At 43.5% G+C, this 22,617-nt stretch overlaps 1 protein-coding gene across 5 annotated transcripts in view; it reads left to right on the top strand.

Moving 5' to 3' along the window:
- Positions 1-22,617, top strand: part of LOC139755494 (sodium-dependent neutral amino acid transporter B(0)AT3-like) — a 343,634-nt gene that overhangs the window by 184,340 nt on the left and 136,677 nt on the right. For all 5 annotated transcript variants that reach the window (XM_071673833.1, XM_071673834.1, XM_071673830.1 and 2 more), the window contains one exon: positions 22,310-22,541. In XM_071673833.1, the coding sequence (XP_071529934.1) occupies positions 22,310-22,541 (232 nt within the window). The remainder of the gene's footprint in view (positions 1-22,309; positions 22,542-22,617) is intronic.

Here is a 22,617-nt window from a genome sequence, read left to right as displayed (position 1 = left end):
GCTGTTATCACTGTGTCAGTCTGCTCCTATACCTGCTAACCGGGGATGGCCAGAAGTGTACCGTACTTGGCAGATAGCCATTGGAAACCATACCACATGGGGTTATCGTTGACACATGAGATCTGCGTTTGGAATGATGTCGAGGGTCGTGTATGACGTTCCCTAGAGGCGAGTAGAGTAGCAAGGAACGGGCCAGGACTAACGGGTATCGAAGTCGTGTTAAGAACAGACTTCCACAAGGAACTGAGATTCGAACGATACAACAACAGCACCTACACAGCTCCTGCAAGACTGAACTCTTCTGCATGTAAGAAGACTCGCCATCCCACTGGAAACTCAGGCTCGTCCCCAGCGTGACGTCGCCGCCATAACAGACGATTAACCCTGGCAGGTATCTCGCCAAGTTTAACAGTTCCTCACAGCAGACCTTTAGGCATTGTTCCTCATGCCATCACTTTGTATCTTAGATTTCTTAGAAACTTCGTAGAGATATCTTCTCGGTTCTTTCTCTACGTCTTGTTTATCTTTCTGTGAAGAAATTCTATAGTCTAATCTATCAAAATGCTTTAGCGGTCTAAATAAACGCCATCCAACCGTTTTCTTTCATGGGAGTTCTATGTTGTTGCTGTAAGCTAGCAAGAAAGAACCACAAATCGTTACAAGTATCGTCAGAACAAAATATAATACAATGAAAATGTCCACTGCACGCTTGACTATAATTCTGGTACAGAAGTAACTTTATAATATGAGAATAATCCCTCGTGTCTGAGACCCACAAGAAAAATCAGATAAAGGTTTAGGAAGTGTGGAGTGGCGGGCCACCTGTTGCTGGGCGCCCCAGGTGATCCATGAACGTCAAGTGAAGACCATCAAGGGTGTGTCGATGCGCTGATGGAGGAGGAGCGGAGGAGGGTGTGTCTGGAGAGTCTCGACAAATGTTGGTGCCCTGAGCATGAGTCGTACACTATCTTCTGAACATAATCTTTTACGTTTGATTTACGCTAATGGCGCTGGCGCACATTACGTACGAAAATGTTTCTGATTCACGATTCCGACGGCAGAATTGACCAATCCAAAGGTGGTTTTTCTATGATCACAGCCTGCGTGTTCAGCGCTCGGGAACAGACTCAGAATGAAGCCGGTCCGCAGTTAACCCAGCTGTTCATCCTCCTTAGGGGCTTGTTGATAAAATGAGTACCTGGCTTAGGTTAGGGTATATATATATATCTTATACCTGGGGATAGGGGAGAAAGAATACTTCCCACGTATTCCTTGCGTGTCGTAGAAGGTGACTAAGAAGGGGAAGGGAGCGGGGGGTTGGAAATCCTCTCCTCTCGTTTCTAATTTTCCAAAAGAAGGAACAGCGAAGAGGGGCCAAGTGAGGATTTCCCTCAAAGGCTCAGTCCTCTCTCTTAACGCTACGTCGCTAATGCGGGAAATGGCGAATAATATGAAAAGAAAAAATATATGTATACATATATGTTCCTATGAGTTCACAGAGAAAATGAAACACGATAAGTTCCCAAGAGCACTTTCGTGTAATAATCGCATCATCAGGGGAGACACAAGAGAGAAATAAAAGTCAGTAGACATACATCGAAAAGACGAAGCTAGGACGCCTTTTGGCAAACATATTTACCAAATAGCGTCCTAGCTTCGTCTCTTCGAAGGATATCAACTGACTGTTATATTTCTCTCTTGTGTCTCCCCTCATGATGTGATTATTACACGAAAGTGCACTTGGAAACTTATCGTGTTTCATTTTCCCCGTGGACTCAAAGGAATATCTTGATCACGCGCAAAATTGTGATCCTTTCCATACATATGTGTGTGTGTATGTGTGTGTGTGTGTGTGTGTGTGTGTGTGTGTGTGTGTGTGTCATATAGCCTTGATGAGGGCATCCAGCTGCCCGTGCCGTTTCACCTAACATAAGACTAGGCTCTGGAAACTAATTATTGGTTGTTACTGGATACACTTCACAGCAAAACCACAAGTCTTTCAAACTCTTTTTGTTGACTATAAAAATCAGGAATGTTAGTTTGGACACAAGAAAAATTTGCTTTTGTTAAACATACAGAAACATTTGATATTGCCAACTACATGGCAAAATCACGGCAAATACGGTTTATATTGCCATAGGCCCAAAATGAATTTAGGAAATTTACTGTTTATGGTGGAACGAGCTGTGGTCAAGTGTTGGTCCAGCTGGGATGACCTCTCATCATATGTTATACTCACATGTCTCTCATCACAAGACACAAAATGTTTCATTCACGACCTGTTGGCGTGTCATTTATATGCCAAATATGCCTCACACTCACAATGGTCTTTGTTTTCATGAAAGAAGAATGAGAAATATTTTCTTTCATTCTTCTCTGGTTCTTAATATCTCGCTTTTATTATGAGAGTGGATATCGGGTTTCTGGTTTAGGTGAATTATACTTCTCACCCTAAAGGAGTCTATATTTCCCTACCGCTGGATGTAGCGCAGCCATGGTCTGCAGGATACCGTAGGAAAGTCCTGGGTAACACCAGGACTTTTTGATAGATTTTTTTGGGGGGTAATAATGAATTTATCTAAACATATATATATCATTTCTATCAATTCCTTTATAACCTTCAAGAAATATGACTGTTCTAACTCCTCTAACTATCGTCCTCTTGTTTTGACATCTACTATATCCAGTCTTTGAATCCTTCCTCAACTCCCATATCCTTACACATCTTGGATCTCACAGTCTTCTTTCTGATCACCAGTATGGTTTCCGCAAGGCGAGATCCACCGGTGATATTCTTTCCTATCTTACTAATTTCTGGTCATCATCCATGAAAGATTTTAGGGAATCCTCTGTTGTTTCCCTTGATATATCCAAATGTCATCTTGGCTACGTCTCCTCCTAGTATATCAACTGACTGTTCACATCTATCTCATCCTTGCATCTCCCCTGACGATGTGATCTCTACACGAAAGTGCACTTGGAAACTTGTCTCATTTTCCTCGTATTATCAGTATATATCCCTGGGGATATGAAGAAAGAATACTTCCCACATATTCCCTGCGTGTCGTAGAAGGCGACTAAAAGGAGTGGGAGCGGGGGGCTGGAAATCCTCCAGTCCTGTTTTACTTTTCCAAAAGAAGGAACAGAGACGCACGCCATGTGAGGATTTTCCCCTCTGATGTTCAGTCATTTCTTATTGCGCTACCTCGCTAGCGCAGGAAATGGCGAATATATATATATATATATATATATATATATATATATATATATATATATATATATATATATATATATATATATATATATGTGTGTGTGTGTGTGTGTATGTGTGTGTGTGTGTGTGTGTGTGTGTGTGTGTAGGGCATGTGTACGAGTAGGAAGAGAGGAAAGTGATTGGTTCTTAGTAAATGTCGGTTTTCGGCAGGGGTGCGTGACGTTTCTGTAGCTGTTTAATTTGTTTATGGATGGGGTGGCTAGGTAGGTGAGTGCAAGAGTTTTGGAGAGAGGGGCAAGTACGCAGTCTGTTCTGGATGAGAGGGCTCGTGAAGTGAGTCAGTTGTTGTTCGCTAATGATATAGCGCTGGTGGCTGATTCGGGTGAGAAACTGCAGAAGCTGGTGACTGAGTTTGGTAAAATGTGTGAAAGGGGAAAGTTGAAAGTAAATGTGAATGAGAGCAAGGCTATTAGGTTCAGTAGGGTTGAGGGACAAAATGATTGGGAGGTAAGTTTGAATGGAGAAAAACTGGAGGAAGTGAAGTGTTTTAGATATCTGGGAGTGGATTTGGCAGCGGATGGAACCATGGAAGCAGAAGTGAGTCACAGGGTGGGGGGAGGGGGAGAAGGTTCTGGGACCGTTGAAGAATGTGTGGAAGGCGAGAACGTTATCTCGGAGAGCAAAAATGGGTATGTTTGAAGGAATAGTGGTTCCAACAATGTTATATAGTTGCGAGGCGTGGCCTATAGATAGGGTTGTGCGGAGGAGGGTGGATGTGTTAGAAATGAAATGTTTGAGGACAATATGTGGTGTGAGGTAGTTTGATCGAGTAAGTAATGACAAGGTGAGAGAGATGTGTGGTAATAAAAAGAGTGTGGTTGAGAGAGCAGAAGAGGATGTACTGAAATGATTTGGTCACAAGGAGAGAATGAGTGAGGAAAGATTGACAAAAAGGATATATGTGTCAGTGGTGGAGGGAACGAGGAGAAGTGGGAGACCACATTTGAGGTGGAAAGGATGGAGTGAAAAAGATTTTGAGCGATCGAGGCCTGAACATACAGGAGTGTGAAAGGCGTGCAAGGAATAGAGTAAACTGGATCGATGTGGTATACCGGGGTCGACGTGATGTCAATGGATTGAACCAAGGCACGTGAAGCGTCTGGAGTAAACCATGGAAAGTTTTGTGGGCCTGGATGTGTAAAGGGAGTTGTGGTTTCGGTGCATTATACATGACAGCTAGAGACTGAGTGTGAACGAATGTGGCCTTTGTTGTCTTTTCCTGGCGTTACCTCGCACGGTTGGAGGGGGGTGCCATTTTCATGTGTGGATGGGTGGCGACGAGAATGGATGAAAGCAGCAAGTGTGGATATGTACATGTGTATATATATGTATATGTTTGTGTATGCATATGTATGTGTATGTTGAAATGTAGAGGTATGTATATGTACGTGTGCGGAATTGTATGTATATACATGTGTATGTGGGTGGGCTGGGCCATTCTTTCCCATGCATCCTTGCGCTACCTCGATAACGAGGGAGACAGCGACTAAGTATAATATGATATATACATATATGTGTGTGTATATATATATTTATATTTATTTATTTTGCTTTGTCGCTGTCTCCCGCGTTCACGAGGTAGCGCAAGGAAACAGACGAGAGAAATGGCCCAACCCACCCCCATACACATGTATATACATACACATCCACACACGCAAATATACATACCCATACATCTCAATGTACACATATATATACACACACAGACACATACATATATACACATGCACACAATTCACACTGTCTGCCTTTATTCATTCCCATCGCCACCTCGCCACACATGGAATAACATCCCCCTCCCCCTCATGTGTGCGAGGTAGCGCTAGGAAAAGACAACAAAGGCCCCATTCGTTCACACTCAGTCTCTAGCTGTCATGCAATAATGCCCGAAACCACAGCTCCCGCTCCACATCCAGGCCCCACAGAACCCTCCAAGGCTCACCCCAGACGCCCCCATCACTGATTTGTGTCCAGCCTGATGGTATGTATCCAGCTTGGTGGTATGTGTCCAGCCTGGTGGTACGTGTCCAGCCTGGTGGTATGTGTCCAGTCTGGTGGTATGTGCCCAGCCTGATGGTATATATCCAGCCTGGTGGTGTGCGTCCAGCTTGGTGGTATGTGTCCGGCCTGGTGGTGTGTGTCCGGCCTGATGGTATGTATCCAGCCTGGTTGTATGTGTCCAGCTTGGTGGTATGTGCCCAGCCTGGTGGTGTGTGTCCAGCTTGGTGGTATGTGTCCGGCCTGGTGGTGTGTGTCCGGCCTGGTGGTATGTGCCCAGCCTGATGGTATGTATCCAGCCTAGTGGTATGTGTCCAGCTTGGTGGTATGTACCCAGCCTGGTGGTATGTGCCCAGCCTGATGGTATGTATCCAGCCTGGTGGTATGTTCCCAGGCTAATGGTATATATCCAGCCTGGTGGTAAGTGTCCAGCCTGGTGGTACGTGTCCAGTCTGATGGTGTGTGTCCAGCCTGGTGGTACGTGTCCAGCCTGGTGGTACGTGTCCAGTCTGATGGTGTGTGCCCAGCCTGATGGTATGTGTCCAACCTGGTGGTGTGCGTCCAGCTCAGTGGTGTGTGTCCAGCCTGGTGGTGTGTGTCCGGCCTGGTGGTATGCGTCCAACCTGGTGGTGTGCGTCCACTTGGTGGTGTGTGTCCAGCCTGGTGGTATGTGTCAAGTCTGATGGTATGTGTCCAGTCTGGTGGTATATGTCCAGTCTAGTGTATGTGTCCAGCCTGGTGGTGTGTGTCCAGCCTGGTGGTATGTGCCAAGTCTGATGGTATGTGTCCAGTCTGGTGGTATGTGTCCAGTCTAGTGTATGTGTCCAGCCTGATGGTATGTGTCCAGCCTGGTGGTATGTGTCCAGTCTATTGTATGTGTTCAGCCTGGTGGTATGTGTCCAACCTAGTGTATGTGTCCAACCTGGTTTATGCATCCGGCCTGGTGGTATGTGTCCAGCTTGATGGTATGTGTCCAGCCTGGTGGTATGTGTCCAACCTGGTGTATGTATCCAGCTTAGTGGTATGTGTCCAGCCTGCTAGTATGTGTCTAGGCTGCTGGTATGTGTCCAGCCTGGTGGTACGTGTCAAGCCTGGCGGTATGTGTCCAGCAAGCTGGTATGTGTCCAGCCTGGTGGTGTGTGTCCAGCCTGGTGTATGTGTCCAGCCTGCTGGTATGTGTCCTACCATTCCAATTTCATTTTGATAACTGGGTTTGTGTTTCATCCGCCAGATTGTGTTGCAAAAGTCAACTTGCTCAACAATCTGTGTTGGAAATGTCAACCTTCCCCAGCCGCCTGTCTGTCAGGCCTCGAAATCCATACACTGTATTTTGACTCCTCGTGTCGCCCTTCCAACATTAAAGCCGTACATTCTTGCAGTTCTATCCTTCTTCTATCATCAACTAAGTGTAATTAGAGAGTTAACCCTTGCTCGGTATCAATTAGGAATATAACACACTAGAACACAGGTCATTACTTGACCTCACCTCACACTCCTGCCCCAGGGAGTCGCTTCTGTCATTCTGTGGCTCCTGCAGCACCCAGGAAGCTAGCCACTTCCACCGGCGCGAACATAGATAACAAAGTGTGATGATGTTGTGTAGGTATCTATGTGATGACAATACAGGGCAATTGGGTAGTTAGTGCTCGGTGTCCTCATTAGGGTCGTTGCATCGTGGACACGAAGGGTCTTGGAGTGTGTTGCCACGTTGTGTTGCTGTAGTGATGAGTGGCGTCATTTCACACACAAGTGTAACATCTACACCATCTTGTAACGTAAAGAAGATCAAAGTTCTTGAAGACTTCTAGATAAGCTGATCATACGAGACAGATGGTTAAGAATCAACGGTAATGTTCAAAGGTTATGTGACATCTTTTGATAGAGAATGAGTTCGACATTCCATTACAGATGTTGACACGGTGATAACCCCCCCCTCCCCCCCTCCTTTGCGCTCAGGATACGATCCTGGGTAACGGAGAGCTAAACGAGACATCGAACATCACAAGACGACATAGAACAACTGGGCCATGTTGACTTGCTCTTGTGTACAGGACCCGGGTTGTATGACCTACATCTTACACTCATGATGACGGGTCACGTGATCCGTTGTAATCATGATGACGAGGCACGTGATCCGTTGTTATCATGATGACGGGTCACGTGATCCGTTGTTATCATGATGACGAGGCACGTGATCCGTTGTTATCATGATGACGAGGCACGTGATCTGTTGTTATCATGATGACGAGGCACGTGATCCGTTGTTATCATGATGACGAGGCACGTGATCCGTTGTTATCATGACGAGGCACGTGATCCGTTGTTATCATGATGACGAGGCACGTGATCCGTTGTTATCATGATGACGAGGCACGTGATCCGTTGTTATCATGATGACGAGGCACGTGATCCGTTGTTATCATGATGATGAGGCACGTGATCCGTTGTTATCATGATGACGGGTCACGTGATCCGTTGTTATCATGATGACGAGGCACGTGATCCGTTGTTATCATGATGACGAGGCACGTGATCCGTTGTTATAATGATGACGGGTCACGTGATCCGTTGTTATCATGATGACGAGGCACGTGATCCATTGTTATCATGATGACAGAGGACATCATCCCTTGTTATCACAATAACGGGGCACGCCGTCCATCATCATGATAACGGGAGACGCCATCCATCATCATGATAACGGGAGACGCCATCCACCATCATGATAACGGGAGACACCATCCATCATCATGATAACGGGAGACGCCATCCATCATCATGATAACGGGAGACACCATCCATCATCATGATAACGGGAGACGCCATCCATCATCATGATAACGGGAGACACCATCCACCATCATGATAACGGGAGACGCCATCCATCATCATGATAACGGGAGACGCCATCCATCATCATGATAACGGGGGACGCCATCCATCATCATGATAACGGGAGACACCATCCATCATCATGATAACGGGGGACGCCGTCCATCATCATGATAACGGGAGACGCCATCCATCATCATGATAACGGGGGACGCCATCCATCATCATGATAACGGGAGACACCATCCATCATCATGATAACGGGAGACGCCATCCATCATCATGATAACGGGAGACGCCATCCATCATCATGATAACGGGGGACGCCATCCATCATCATGATAACGGGAGACGCCATCCATCATCATGATAACGGGAGACGCCATCCATCATCATGATAACGGGGGACGCCATCCATCATCATGATAACGGGGGACGCCATCCACCATCATGATAACGGGAGACACCATCCACCATCATGATAACGGGAGACGCCATCCACCATCATGATAACGGGAGACGCCATCCACCATCATGATAACGGGAGACGCCATCCACCATCATGATAACGGGAGACGCCATCCACCATCATGATAACGGGAGACGCCATCCACCATCATGATAACGGGGGACGCCATCCACCATCATGATAACGGGAGACGCCATCCACCATCATGATAACGGGAGACGCCATCCATCATCATGATAACGGGAGACGCCATCCACCATCATGATAACGGGGGACGCCATCCATCATCATGATAACGGGAGACGCCATCCATCATCATGATAACGGGAGACGCCATCCATCATCATGATAACGGGAGACGCCATCCACCATCATGATAACGGGAGACACCATCCACCATCATGATAACGGGGGACGCCATCCACCATCATGATAACGGGAGACGCCATCCACCATCATGATAACGGGAGACGCCATCCACCATCATGATAACGGGAGACGCCATCCATCATCATGATAACGGGAGACGCCATCCACCATCATGATAACGGGAGACGCCATCCACCATCATGATAACGGGAGACGCCATCCATCATCATGATAACGGGAGACGCCATCCACCATCATGATAACGGGAGACGCCATCCATCATCATGATAACGGGGGACGCCATCCATCATCATGATAACGGGAGACGCCATCCACCATCATGATAACGGGAGACGCCATCCATCATCATGATAACGGGAGACGCCATCCATCATCATGATAACGGGAGACGCCATCCACCATCATGATAACGGGAGACGCCATCCATCATCATGATAACGGGAAACACCGTCCATCATCATGATAACGGGAGACGCCATCCGTTGTTATCAGGACAATCCATTCCTCACTAACAAAGTTAACATTAAGACCCATAAGTTAGTTAGCTCATACGTTGGAAGAACTCACAGTTTCTCATGTTAGTTATGACTGTTGAAATACTATAATAACGAGCCATCGTGCAACCCTTCATGTTATCGAAACGGTTAGCAGGTAGAACCCAACATACACCTGCTGACCACTCATTAAGCAGGAGAAGCTCTCCTGCTGCTGGTGAGGAGCAGCTTACGTTCAAAAAGAGGAGGACAGGATCTCTGTCAAGAGGAGGGACCTCTTGCTCCTACCTAGTGACAGGTGACGAGCTCACGCACCAACATAAAGTCAAGCGTGATTACGTCTGATCACAGAGCTACGAACCATCTCCTCTGACCATCATCAAGCATGAGAGGCCTTCAACCTGCCTGTTACAGGCTTACGATAAGCTATGTCTACTACCCAGCCACATCGCTGCGTCCGTCATGGTGGCTTCACCACCTGCTGGTGCGCAGGCTGGTGTGCAGGCTGGTGTGCAGGCTGGTGTACAGGCTGATGTGTAGGCTGAAGTGCAGGCTGATGTGCAGGCTGAAGTGCAGGCTGATGTGCAGGCTGGTATGCAGGCCAGTGTGTAGGTTGATGTACAGCCTGGTGTGCAGACCAGTGTGCAGGCTGATGTGCAGGCTGGTGTGCAGGCCAGTTTGCAGGCTGGTGTGCAGGCCGATGTGCAGGCTGGTGTGCAGGCTGGTGTACAGGCTGATGTGCAGGCTGGTATGCAGGCTGGTGTGCAGGCTGATGTGCAGGTCGGTGTGCAGGCTGGTGTGCAGGCCAGTGTACAGGCTGATGTGCAGGTTGGTGTGAAGTCGGTGTGCAGGCTGGTGTGCAGGCTGGTGTACAGGCCGATGTGTAGGCTGGTTTGCAGGCCAGTGTGCAGGCTGGTGTGCAGGCTGGTGTACAGGGTGATGTGCAGGCTGATGTGCAGGCTGGTATGCAGGCTGGTGTATAGGCTGATATGCAGGCTGGTGTACAGGCTGATGTGTAGGCCAGTGTGCAGGCTGGTGTGCAGGCTTGAGTACAGGCTGGTGTGCAGGCTGAGGTGCAGGCTGGTGTACAGGCCAGTGGCTGATGCACAGGCTGATATGCAGGACGGTGTGCAGGCCAGTGTGCAGGCTGTTGTGCAGGCTGGTATGCAGGCCAGTGTGCAGGCTGATGTGCAGGCTGTTGTGCAGATTGGTGTGCAGGCCAGTGTGCAGGCTGATGTGCAGGCTGGTGTGCAGGCCAGTGTGCAGGCTGATGTGCAGGCTGATGTGCAGGTCAGCGTGCAGGCTGTTGTGCAGGCTGGTGTGTAGGCCAGTGTGCAGGCTGTGAAGGCCAGTGTGCAGGCTGATGTGCAGGCCAGTGCGCAGGCCGGTGTGCAGGCTGGTGTGCAGGGATCTACCCACAGTACAGTCTCTCCTCACCTCCCTCACGTCCAGGAACTAGAGATCTATAAATACTCTCAAACTTGGAGGCTCATTTGATCTCGTAATGAAGATACTCATCGTGTAATCTAGATATGAGGAGATCCAGCTCTTTACTTTCTTTATGGGTTTGTTTATTAGTCTGTAGTGAAGGAGACATTCTCCTCGACTTTAAATCATTAGCCAATTATTCTCACAAAACTCAGGTTTACCAGAGAAGATGAGGAAGTTAGATACTTGTGATTCGTAACTCCCTCTATTTGTCAAAGTTCACGTCTATCGTTATCTTTAGACAATGATCAAATATTTGTGGTAATTAATTTCCAAATTAATTTTGGACTCATCGCCGTCTCTTACAGATAGACATTCTAATCATCGACAAACAGACAGATTTCTAAGGCTAAAAATGAGCGTAAAGATGATGAGTTTTTCCACTGAAAAATAAGAGGAACTCGAGCGTGAGTCAGGTTGGCTGGTTGTCTGGTCTTTAGTTAGGCTGTCAACCGCCAGGGTCATTATGGCCGGCAACGTCAAGTTTTACCCACCGCCGGGGAATTCTTAACCCCGTCTTTGGGCGTTTAAAGGATAATATCCCAAGACCATGTATATACTCTCAACCTGTACATGTCACATACCTCCTTTCCCTGCCTTGTTCCAATAATATTCTCGTCTTGAATCCAGTATAGAACGTTCCTATAGTCATCACCAAGGTTCTTCTTTTACACAATCACGCGGATATTTTGTTACCATTAAGTTCTGCTGTATTGCTTCAGCTTGCCTGTGGTAAAATAAGCTTTGGGCATGAGCTGTGTCAGCTGTAGGGGTTTGCTTCCACCTTCTTCATGTCAAGCGTCTAAATAAACATTTAGATCTGATGTTTCGAAAACTGAATTCGAGTTACTTCTCATCACCGCTTCAGAAAGTCAGTGTTGAGTGTTGCAAGCACAACACAAACTCATCCATCAAGATGAAAAATATTCCATATGTTCAAAGAAATAGGTCTGTCACACGAACCCTTCGAAATCAATTTATATATATATATATATATATATATATATATATATATATATATAATATATATATATATATATATATATATATATATATATATATATATATATATATATATCTTTTTCCTTCAAAATATTCGCTATTTCCCGCATTAGCAAGGTAGCGTTAAGAACAGAGGACTGGGCCTCTGAGGGAATATCCTCACCTGGCCCCCTTCTCTGTTCCTTCTTTAAAAAAAGAAAAAAAAAAAAAAAGGGAGGATTTCCAGCCCCCCGCTCCCTCCCCTTTTAGTCGCCTTCTACGACACGCAGGGAATACGTGGGAAGTATTCTTTCTCCCCTATCCCCAGGAATTATATATATATATATATATATATATATATATATATATATATATATATATATATATATATATTGTTTTGTTTTCTTTCGTCCTTGTTAGTTGTTCCCGGCGTTAACGAGGTAGCGCCAGGAGAAGACAAAAAAAAAGTCTCCTTTAACTGCTGTGTGTAATGTACCGAAAGCTTTGCGTAAGATGAAATGAGGCAAGCCGGTGCAGTGAATGATCTTGCAACAGAATTTCTTAAGAAAGATTACTGTGTATTTGACTGGTTAGCCAGGAGTTTCATTGTCTGTATGGATCACGGTGAAGTGCCTGAAGATTTTCAGAATGCGTGTGTAGTGCCACTGTATAAAAGCAAGGGGGACAAAGACGAGTGTCTAAAGTGTAGAGGTACAAGTTTGTTGAGTATGCTTGATAAGCTGCATTGAAGAGAGTAGTGGTGGCTTGCACAGGGCATCAAACTGGGAAGGAGCAATAATGAGATGTAAAAAAAAGATGTGGATCAGGTGTTTTCTTCGAAGAATATTTGTAAAAAATACTTAGAAAAAGAGAAGGATTTGTAAGTGACATGGGGATCCGGAGAAAACATATGATAGGGTTGACAGAGATGCTTTATAAAAGGCGTTACGAATATATGGTGAAGGAAGAAAACTGCTAGTAACAGTGAGGAGTTTTCATTAATAGAGTAAGGCATGTATGTGAGTAGGTAGAGAGGACGGTGAGTGCTCCAGCTTATGGCTGGTTTGTGGCAGGAGTGTATGATGTCACCATTGTTGTTTAATTTGTATACGGATGGGGTGAGTAGGGAGGGAGAGGCAAGGTTATTGGGCTTAGTGGCGCAAAGAGACAGGTTGTTTGGGGTGTGAGTGTGAACGCAGCAAAAGTGGATGAAAGGAAATGTAACAGGCCCCTGGGAGTAGATATGGCAACGAACTGAATAATGGAAGCGGAGATGAGTCATAGGGTGGGTAAGGTGGCGAAGGTTGTGGGAACATCGAGGAATGTGTGGAAAAATAGATAACTATCTACAAGGGCAAAAATGAGTATGTTTGAAGGTACATTCGTCCCAACGATATTTCATGGATGCAATGCATAAGCTTTATATTAAATGTATGGAGGAGGGTGACTGTGTTTGAAATGAAATGTTTAAGGACAATATATGGTGTGAGGTGGGTTAATCGAATAAGTAATGATAGGGTAAGAGATATGTGTGGTGATAAGCGGAAGATGACAGAGAGCAGAGGAGGGTGCATTGAGATGGTTTAGACATATAAAAAGGATGAGTGAGGAAAGGTTTACAAAAAGGATATACGTGTCATAAGTGAAGGGGACAAGGGGAAGCAGGAGATCAATTTGAAGATGGAAGGATGGAGTAAAACACACCTTGTGTGCTCGGACCTGAATATGCAAGAGGTTGAAAGGCCTACTCGGGTTGGAGTGAATTGGAGCGATTTGGTGTGCAAGGGTCGACGTGCCGTCAGTGGACTGAACCAGAGTATATGAAGCAGTCATGGTTATGGATAGGGAGCTATGGTTTCAGTGCACGCATGACAGCCAGAGATTGAATGTGAGCGATTGTGGCCTTTACTTTGTCTGTTCCTGGAGCTGCCTCAGTAACGTGGGACAATATACGTATGTGTATATATATATATATATATATATATATATATATATATATATATATATATATATATATATATATATATATATATATATATATATATATATACACACATACATATATATTCATTTCATTCATACGTATTCGCTATTTCCCGCGTTAGCGAGGTAGCGTTAAGAACAAGTCTGAGCCTTAGAGAGAAAACCCTCACTTGGACCCCTTCTCTGTTGGAAAGGATCACAATTTTGCGCGTGATCAAGTATATTCCTATGAGTCCACGGGGAAATTGAAACACGATAAGTTCCCAAGAGCACTTTCGTGTACTAATCACATCATCAGGGGAGATACAAGAAATAAAAGTCAGTTGATATAGAACGAAGAGACGTAACTAGGACGCCATTTGGTGACAATCACTTGTTTACCAAATGGCATCCTAGCTACGTCTCTTCGTTGTACATCAACTAACTTATATTTCTTTCTTGTATCCAAGACAATCACTTGTTCACCAAATGGCGTCCTAGCTACGTCTCTTCGTTGTATATCAACTGACTTATATTTCTTTCTTGTATCTCTCCTGCTGACATGATTACTACACGAAAGTGCACTAGGAAACTTATCGTGTTTCATTTTCCCCGTGGACTCATAGGAATATATATATATATATATATATATATATATATATATATATATATATATATATATATATATATATATATATATATATATATATATATAAACTTGATATTGTTAGCATAATAAGAATACGGGAGGTGAGAAGAAGGGTGGTAAGGAAAGGGAAAGTAAAGAATAGGGAAGGAGGTGAGACGAGGGTAGATAAAGAAAGGATTGGTACGAGAAACTAAGGTAAGAATAAGGGAGGGAAAGAAAGCGTTGATGGGGGAAGGGGAGGTTAAGAAAGAGGTGGTAAGGGGGAGGAGTTAAGAAGTGGGGTGATAAGAAACGGAGAAGGAGAGATAACAAGAGATAACAGGAGACCTGATGGTCTATGACGAGGTTAGCTGCGGTCATAATCTTATTTGTGGACGAAACACGATAGTGACTCACAAGACAACCCTCACACATCACTCTCTATGGCTCAGCATCTGAAGGAATGAAACCTCATCGGGAATAACATGGAGAAAATATACTGCCGTGGACATTTTATAGTAACGTGAGGGCAGGAAAAGTTCCTCGCTGCATCTGCACTGGGATTTTCTGGCATAAGGCTAAAATCTAATACTGAAATCTAAAAAAAAAAAATCTTTGATGTTTTCCCTTTTTGAAATGAACTTTTTTTTCTAATGTTAGCTGAGACAGTATGGGTAACTGAGGCCCTGATCAAAGCCACCAATTAACGTTATATATATATATATATATATATATATATATATATATATACATATATATATATATATATACCCCTCGCCTGAGCCAGATGCCCAATTCACTGACCAACCCCGAAGGGTGGAAGAACAGTTGGGTCGACTGTAGACCAACTGCCACAACCAGGATTAGAACCTTGGCAATCAACCCTGGACGGCCCGTGAATGTTTCACAGTCAGGAACGCTTACTGCTGCAACACGGAGGTCCTATGCAATGATAACACACATCACTGAATATCTATCTTGGTTTCTTTTGAGGGTGTTGATTGCCACTGCATTTGCTATAGCAGATGGAGATCTATTCCAATTTTCCATAGCTTAAAGATTTTACCCACAATGCTATCACATCTCCATGTTGAAGCTCTGTCTAATGTCAGCAAGTCTTCGTATGTGATGTCAAATTTATTTAGTATTTCATGAATTTCAGTTAAATGTCCTCAGAGTCTTCACATCTTTACAAAGATCAGTTTCAAGTCGCCGAGACTTTCTTCATAAGTCTAATATCTGAGGGACGGAATTAGTTTTGTTGCTCTTCTCTGAATTTGTTGTAGGTAATCTTCACTTTTGATCACGTTTTGTGACCAGAAGTGAAAAGCATATTCGACAATGGGTCTGACCCAGGTGTTATAATGAGTGAGTATTGCTACCATCATTATACAATTTACATACCTGGCTGCGAAACCTGGCCTTCCGTCGCTTTTACTGAATGCAGGTAGGCATTATTCTTCAACTTTTAGGTAATTACTGATAACCACTTCAAAGACTTTTCTCTTTTTTACCTCTAACAGTCATTTGCTCAACAGTATATACTCATTATTAATATTTCCAACACCAATATGTTCTGATCTAAATATGTCTACATTGAAATCCATCTCTTTGGATCTTTTGCAGCGTTGCTTTGGCTACTGTTTTTGTCTTAACTTAGTGGCATAAAAAAAACTGCCAGTTCTGCTGGTGAGTCGTCTCCTGGTTACTGATACCATGAGTCCGCTCGGAACTCTAAGCCAATAGGAAGCTGCTTCGGGTTGTTTGTTTGTGAGTCAGTCCACCGTCCATACCCAGATTCAGTGTCGTCTGCTGCGAGTTTTAACTTTACTTACCAGTCTTCCATGTGGCCTTTTGAAAGCCTAGGAATACATGGCATCTGACGAGAATTTTTTAAGTCTCAGTGATTAAGTATATATGACTAAAGAATTATGTTAAATTCGTCTAACATTAATTAAGAAACCCATGTTAATTATCGATTATCATTTTATTATGACCCTGATAATCAACGAATATTTTTCTCCAATTATCGTTTCTGACAATTTTCCTTGAGTTGAAGTACTTGTTAGTAGTATGGCAAGTTGAAGTGAATATTATATTCCATCTTTTAAAAATAAGTGTTGCATAAGCAAGAACTCAAATTTTTGGCACCTTCCCACCTTGAAGCAATATGTTCAAGATTGTCGTGACTGGAAATACCCTTTACCTAAGGTGAAGAAACGGGAGGTAAGGTAAGGGAAGATGAAGGAAGGGAAGGTAACGGAATGGGTGTTATGAAAAGGAAGTTCAGGAAAGGGGAGGTGTAGAAAGGGTTTGTAAGATCTTCAACGACCTAATGAAGTCTCTCTCTCTCTCTCTCTCTCTCTCTCTCTCTCTCTCTCTCTCTCTCTCTCTCTCTCTCTCTCTCTCTCTCAAGTTACTCACTTTTTCTCTATCAAACTTGCTCATTTCTTAGCCTGGCTTACACCTGACGATTCTCTCCTTTAAAACCTTTATCATCTTCTGAGTGTCTGTAGAGAGGTTGTGTTGATGGTCATCGTAGGAATTGTCGGCGTTTACTCTTCCAGTTAGTGATCATCTTGAGACGTGGGTCAGGTTGAGACGTAGGTCAGGTTAAGACGTGAGCAGGTCTTATGCAAAAGAAGTGGTTGCGAAAGCAGCAACAGTACGTAGCATGGCACGCCGCCAATAAAGTCCCTTGTGTTGAAAATTTCGTCTTAAATTTCTTGTTGAAGAGTTGTTGTGCGTGACCTTGTCTGGTGTCGTGTTTATTATGCATCATTTGTCCCGACCAGGGAGGGCATCTGGTGTTTCTGATGTGCTTAGATAATTTTGTTGAGTCTGCCATCAGTTCTATCACAATTCTGGTCCTATCTACGATCTGGGTGTACATTTTAGGAAGTACATTGTGGTATGCTTAGATAGGGTAACATATGAGTTCAGAGACTACATGGGAGCGCTGGAAGGGATTTAGCAAAACCAGCATAGGATCGAACCAGCAAGGCAACGGATGATAGATCCAGTATTGCTATTCAAGCACATTCAAGACACCACGCGTGTCTTTACCTCACAGAAGCTCTGCTGAATCGGGGCCCTCAGCCTCCAAAACACCGGAATATACTGCACGTTACAAATCTCCGGAAAGCAATTAGATATAACATCTTCAGCAGCCTTAAGGAGTTCTCCATCAACCACGATTTCAATAGAGCTGCTTTTGTGTGGAATTCTCTCGCGCAATACCTGCTCACTTCAGCCTGACTTACTCTTGAAATCGTTCTCATAATGGAAGAATAAAACGGTGGCAATACCTGCGTAGACACAGGGTACCCCTGACCCTCGTAGGAAAATAAGAGCTTAGGAAAAGATCTCAAAACATAATAAAAACGGAATTACTTCCAAGTTACCATCCGAAACATGACTAAAAGAACTCTCCCTAATTGTTCATATAACGTATATATATATATATACATATATATATATATATATATATATATATATATATATATATATATATATATATATATATATATATATTTTTTTTTTTTTTTTTTATTATACTTTGTCGCTGTCTCCCGCGTTTGCGAGGTAGCGCAAGGAAACAGACGAAAGAAATGGCCCAACCCCCCCCCCATACACATGTATATACAGTCGTCCACACACGCAAATATACATACCTACACAGCTTTCCATGGTTTACCCCAGACGCTTCACATGCCTTGATTCAATCCACTGACAGCATGTCAACCCCGGTATACCACATCGCTCCAATTCACTCTATTCCTTGCCCTCCTTTCACCCTCCTGCATGTTCAGGCCCCGATCACACAAAATCTTTTTCACTCCATCTTTCCACCTCCAATTTGGTCTCCCTCTTCTCCTCGTTCCCTCCACCTCCGACACATATATCCTCTTGGTCAATCTTTCATCGCTCATTCTCTCCATGTGCCCAAACCACTTCAAAACACCCTCTTCTGCTCTCTCAACCACGCTCTTTTTATTTCCACACATCTCTCTTACCCTTATGTTACTCACTCGATCAAACCACCTCACACCACACATTGTCCTCAAACATCTCATTTCCAGCACATCCAGCCTCCTGCGCACAACTCTATCCATAGCCCACGCCTCGCAACCATACAATATTGTTGGAACCACTATTCCTTCAAACATACCTATTTTTGCTTTCCGAGATAATGTTCTCGACTTCCACACATTCTTCAAGGCCCCCAGAATTTTCGCCCCCTCCCCCACCCTATGATCTACTTCCGCTTCCATGGTTCCATCCGCTGCCAGATCCACTCCCAGATATCTAAAACACTTCACTTCCTCCAGTTTTTTCTCCATTCAAACTCACCTCCCAATTGACTTGACCCTCAACCCTACTGTACCTAATAACCTTGCTCTTATTCACATTTACTCTTAACTTTCTTCTTCCACACACTTTACCAAACTCAGTCACCAGCTTCTGCAGTTTCTCACATGAATCAGCCACCAGCGCTGTATCATCAGCGAACAACAACTGACTCACTTCCCAAGCTCTCTCATCCCCAACTGACTTCATACTTGCCCCTCTTTCCAAAACTCTTGCATTCACCTCCCTAACAACCCCATCCATAAACAAATTAAACAACCATGGAGACATCACACACCCCTGCCGCAAACCTACATTCACTGAGAACCAATCACTTTCCTCTCTTCCTACACGTACACATATATATATATATATATATATATATATATATATATATATATATATATATATATATATATATATATATATATATATGCCAAGACACATTTCTTCATGGGTTCCTGCAGCCCTAAGCTGAGTGAGCTCCACATATCAACACGGACATAATGGACTCCTGTTGGAGCGAGAGCTTTCACGAGACGGCCCTCACTCTCGTCACCTGACGATGATATAACCTCACCAGACATACCCACTGTGATATACCCGGTGCCCTTCTGTGGTGTTACAACATACCTATTACCATGCTCTGATTTTACAATATACCCACTACCATGTTATGGTGTTACAACATAGCCATCACCATGCTCTGGTATTACAACATACCCACTACCATGCTCTGGTGTTACAACATACCCACCACCATGCTCTGGTGTTACAACATACCCACTACCATGCTCTGGTGTTACAACATACCCACTACCATGCTCTGGTGTTACAACATACCCACCACCATGCTCTGGTGTTACAACATACCTACAACCATGCTCTGGTGTTACAACATACCCACCACCATGCTCTGGTGTTACAACAGAACCACTACCATGCTCTGGTGTTACAACATACCCACTGCCATGCTCTGGTTCTAGAACATAACCACTACCATGCTCTGGTGTTACAACATACCCACCACCATGCTCTGGTGTTACAACAGAACCACTACCATGCTCTGGTGGTACAACATACCCACTGCCATGCTCTGGTTCTAGAACATAACCACTACCATGCTCTGGTGTTACAACATACCCACAACCATGCTCTGGTGTTACAACATATTCACTTCGACCATATGCCGTTATAACATATTCTCTATGCGTCTGGTAGTGTTACAGTACAACATATTCACTATTATCTTATAACACAGCGTAATCAACAAGAATCATGTATTAGACAATAGATGGACTTTGATCTTGAGATATACTCATATATCAATATAATAAAATACATATTTTGATCTCTAAAGAAAGCGGCACAAAAGCTATTTTCACTCATCTTTTTCTATAATATTTTCTCTATTGATTCTTGTCCAACAAAGGTGAAACACGGAAGGTGACGCGTACATCCTCCGTCTCTACTGTTGTTTCCTCTTACTTGCTCTCCCACCTGAGCCTTCTGGGTGAAGCAGCTGAGTTCCACTTTATGGAAACTCGTAACTCACTGTCGGTCGTTCGGCTCAGTGAGGTCCCCCAGCTCCACTCAGGAGTGGAGGCCGACCCTCTCCCTCCCGAGGACCTCATGAAAGCGTGAGTGAGGGTAACACTGATGACGGGGCAGTAAGTCCAGCTTTATGAAGATGGAGTCACCCTGAGCTACTTTGAATCACACACATCACAACAGAGAATCACACAGTAAAGTGTGAAGAAATAGGAGAATTAAGTCCTGATTTTACGTGAAGAAATAGGAGAATTAAGTCCTGATTTTACGTGAAGAAATAGAAGATTAAGGACCTGATTTTACGTGAAGAAATAGTAGAATTGTCCTGATTTTGCGTGAAGAAATAGATTAAGGACCTGATTTACGTGAAGAAATATGAGAATTAAGATCCAATTCTATGTGAAGAAATAGAATTAAGTCCTGATTTTAAGTGAGGAAATAGGAAAATTAAGATCCGATTCTATTTGAAGAAATAGGAGAATTCAGACCCGATTTTATGCGAAGAAATAGGAGAATTAAGTCCTGATTTTATGTGAAGAAATAGGAGAATTAAGTCCTGATTTTATGTGAAGAAATAGGAGAATTTAGACCCGATTTTATGTGAAAAAATAGGAGAATTAAGTCCTGATTCTATGTGAAGAAATAGGAGAATTAAGTCCTGATTTTATGTGAAGAAATAGGAGAATTAAGTCCTGATTTTATGTGAAGAAATAGGAGAATTAAGATCCAATTTCATGTGAAGAAATAGGAGAATTAAGTCCTGATTTTAATTGAAGAAATAGGAGAATTAAGATCCGATTCTATTTGAAGAAAAAGGGCAATCAAGACCCGATTTTATGTGAAGAAATAGGAGAATTAAGATCCGATTCTATTTGAAGAAATAGGAGAATTAAGACCCGATTTTATGCGAAGAAATAGGAGAATTAAGTCCTGATCTTATGTGAACAAATAGGAGAATCAAGACCCGATTTCATGTGAAGAAATAGGAGAATTAAGACCCGATTTTGTGAAGAAATATGAGAATTTAGACCTGATTTTATGTGAAGAAATAGGAGAATTTAGACCCGATTTTATGTGAAGAAATAAGAGAAATAAGATCCAATTTTATGCGAAGAAATATTAGAATTAACACCTAATTTTATGTGAAGAAATAGGAGAATTAAGATCCGATTTTACGTGAAGAAATAGAAGATTAAGACCTGGTTTTAGGTGAAGAAATAGGAGAATTAAGACCTGACTTTATGTGATGAAATAGGAGAATTTAAGACTTGATTTTATGTGAAGAACTAGGAGAATTAAGACCTGATTCTATTTGAAGAAATAGGAAAATTAAGACCTGATTTTATGTGAAGAAATAGGGGAATTAAGACCCAATTTCATGTGAAGAAATAGGAGAGTTAAGACCTTATCTTATGAGAAGAAATAGGAGAATTAAGACCTGATTTTATGTGAAGAAATAGGAGAATTAAGACCTGAATTTATGTGAAGAAATAGGAGAATTAAGACCTGATTTTATTTGAAGAAATAGGAGAATTAAGACCTGAATTTATGTGAAGAAGTAGGAGAATTAAGATCCTATTTTACGTGAAGAAATAGAAGAATTAAGACCTTATTTTAAGTGAAGAAATAGGAGACTTAGGACCCGATTTTATGTGAAGAAATAGGAGAATTAAGTGAAGATATATTTCCATTTATTTACGACAACAGTCTGCTGTACGTATTTTGCCACGAACCTTCATATATTGTTCAACTCAGGCTATTATGACATTCAAGATAACTGCGAGTCATTTGCAGATCCAGAAGGGGATTTTAGCTTGCACACTTTTGGTTGTATTTCTTGAGCCAATATCTCTCTTCCTCTGATTTAATATCAACTTCCCCATCTCCTCTAGGCCATTCAGAGTCCCACCCGTTCAGAGAAAGAAGAACTGGGGGCCTTGGCGTCGCCTTCACCTGGAGGAGACGCGATCCAGGCCAGCGTGTCCAACAAGCCTGGCGATGCTGTGGAGGAGGAGCGAGAGTCATGGGACAGCAAATGGCAGTACCTTCTGGCCGTCATCGGATACGCTGTCGGGCTCGGATCCGTCTGGAGGTTCCCTTACCTCTGCCAGAAGAACGGAGGTGGTAAGTACATACGTTGTATCTTCTCTATAATCTGCCATCTTCTGTGTTCCAGCGTCCTGGAATCCAGTGTGACCAC

This window comes from Panulirus ornatus, chromosome 19 (assembly GCF_036320965.1).
Source record: "Panulirus ornatus isolate Po-2019 chromosome 19, ASM3632096v1, whole genome shotgun sequence".
Lineage (NCBI taxonomy): Eukaryota > Metazoa > Arthropoda > Malacostraca > Decapoda > Palinuridae > Panulirus > Panulirus ornatus.
The sequence above is the reverse complement of the archived record's forward strand: the minus strand, read 5'-3'. Positions and strand labels throughout refer to the sequence as shown.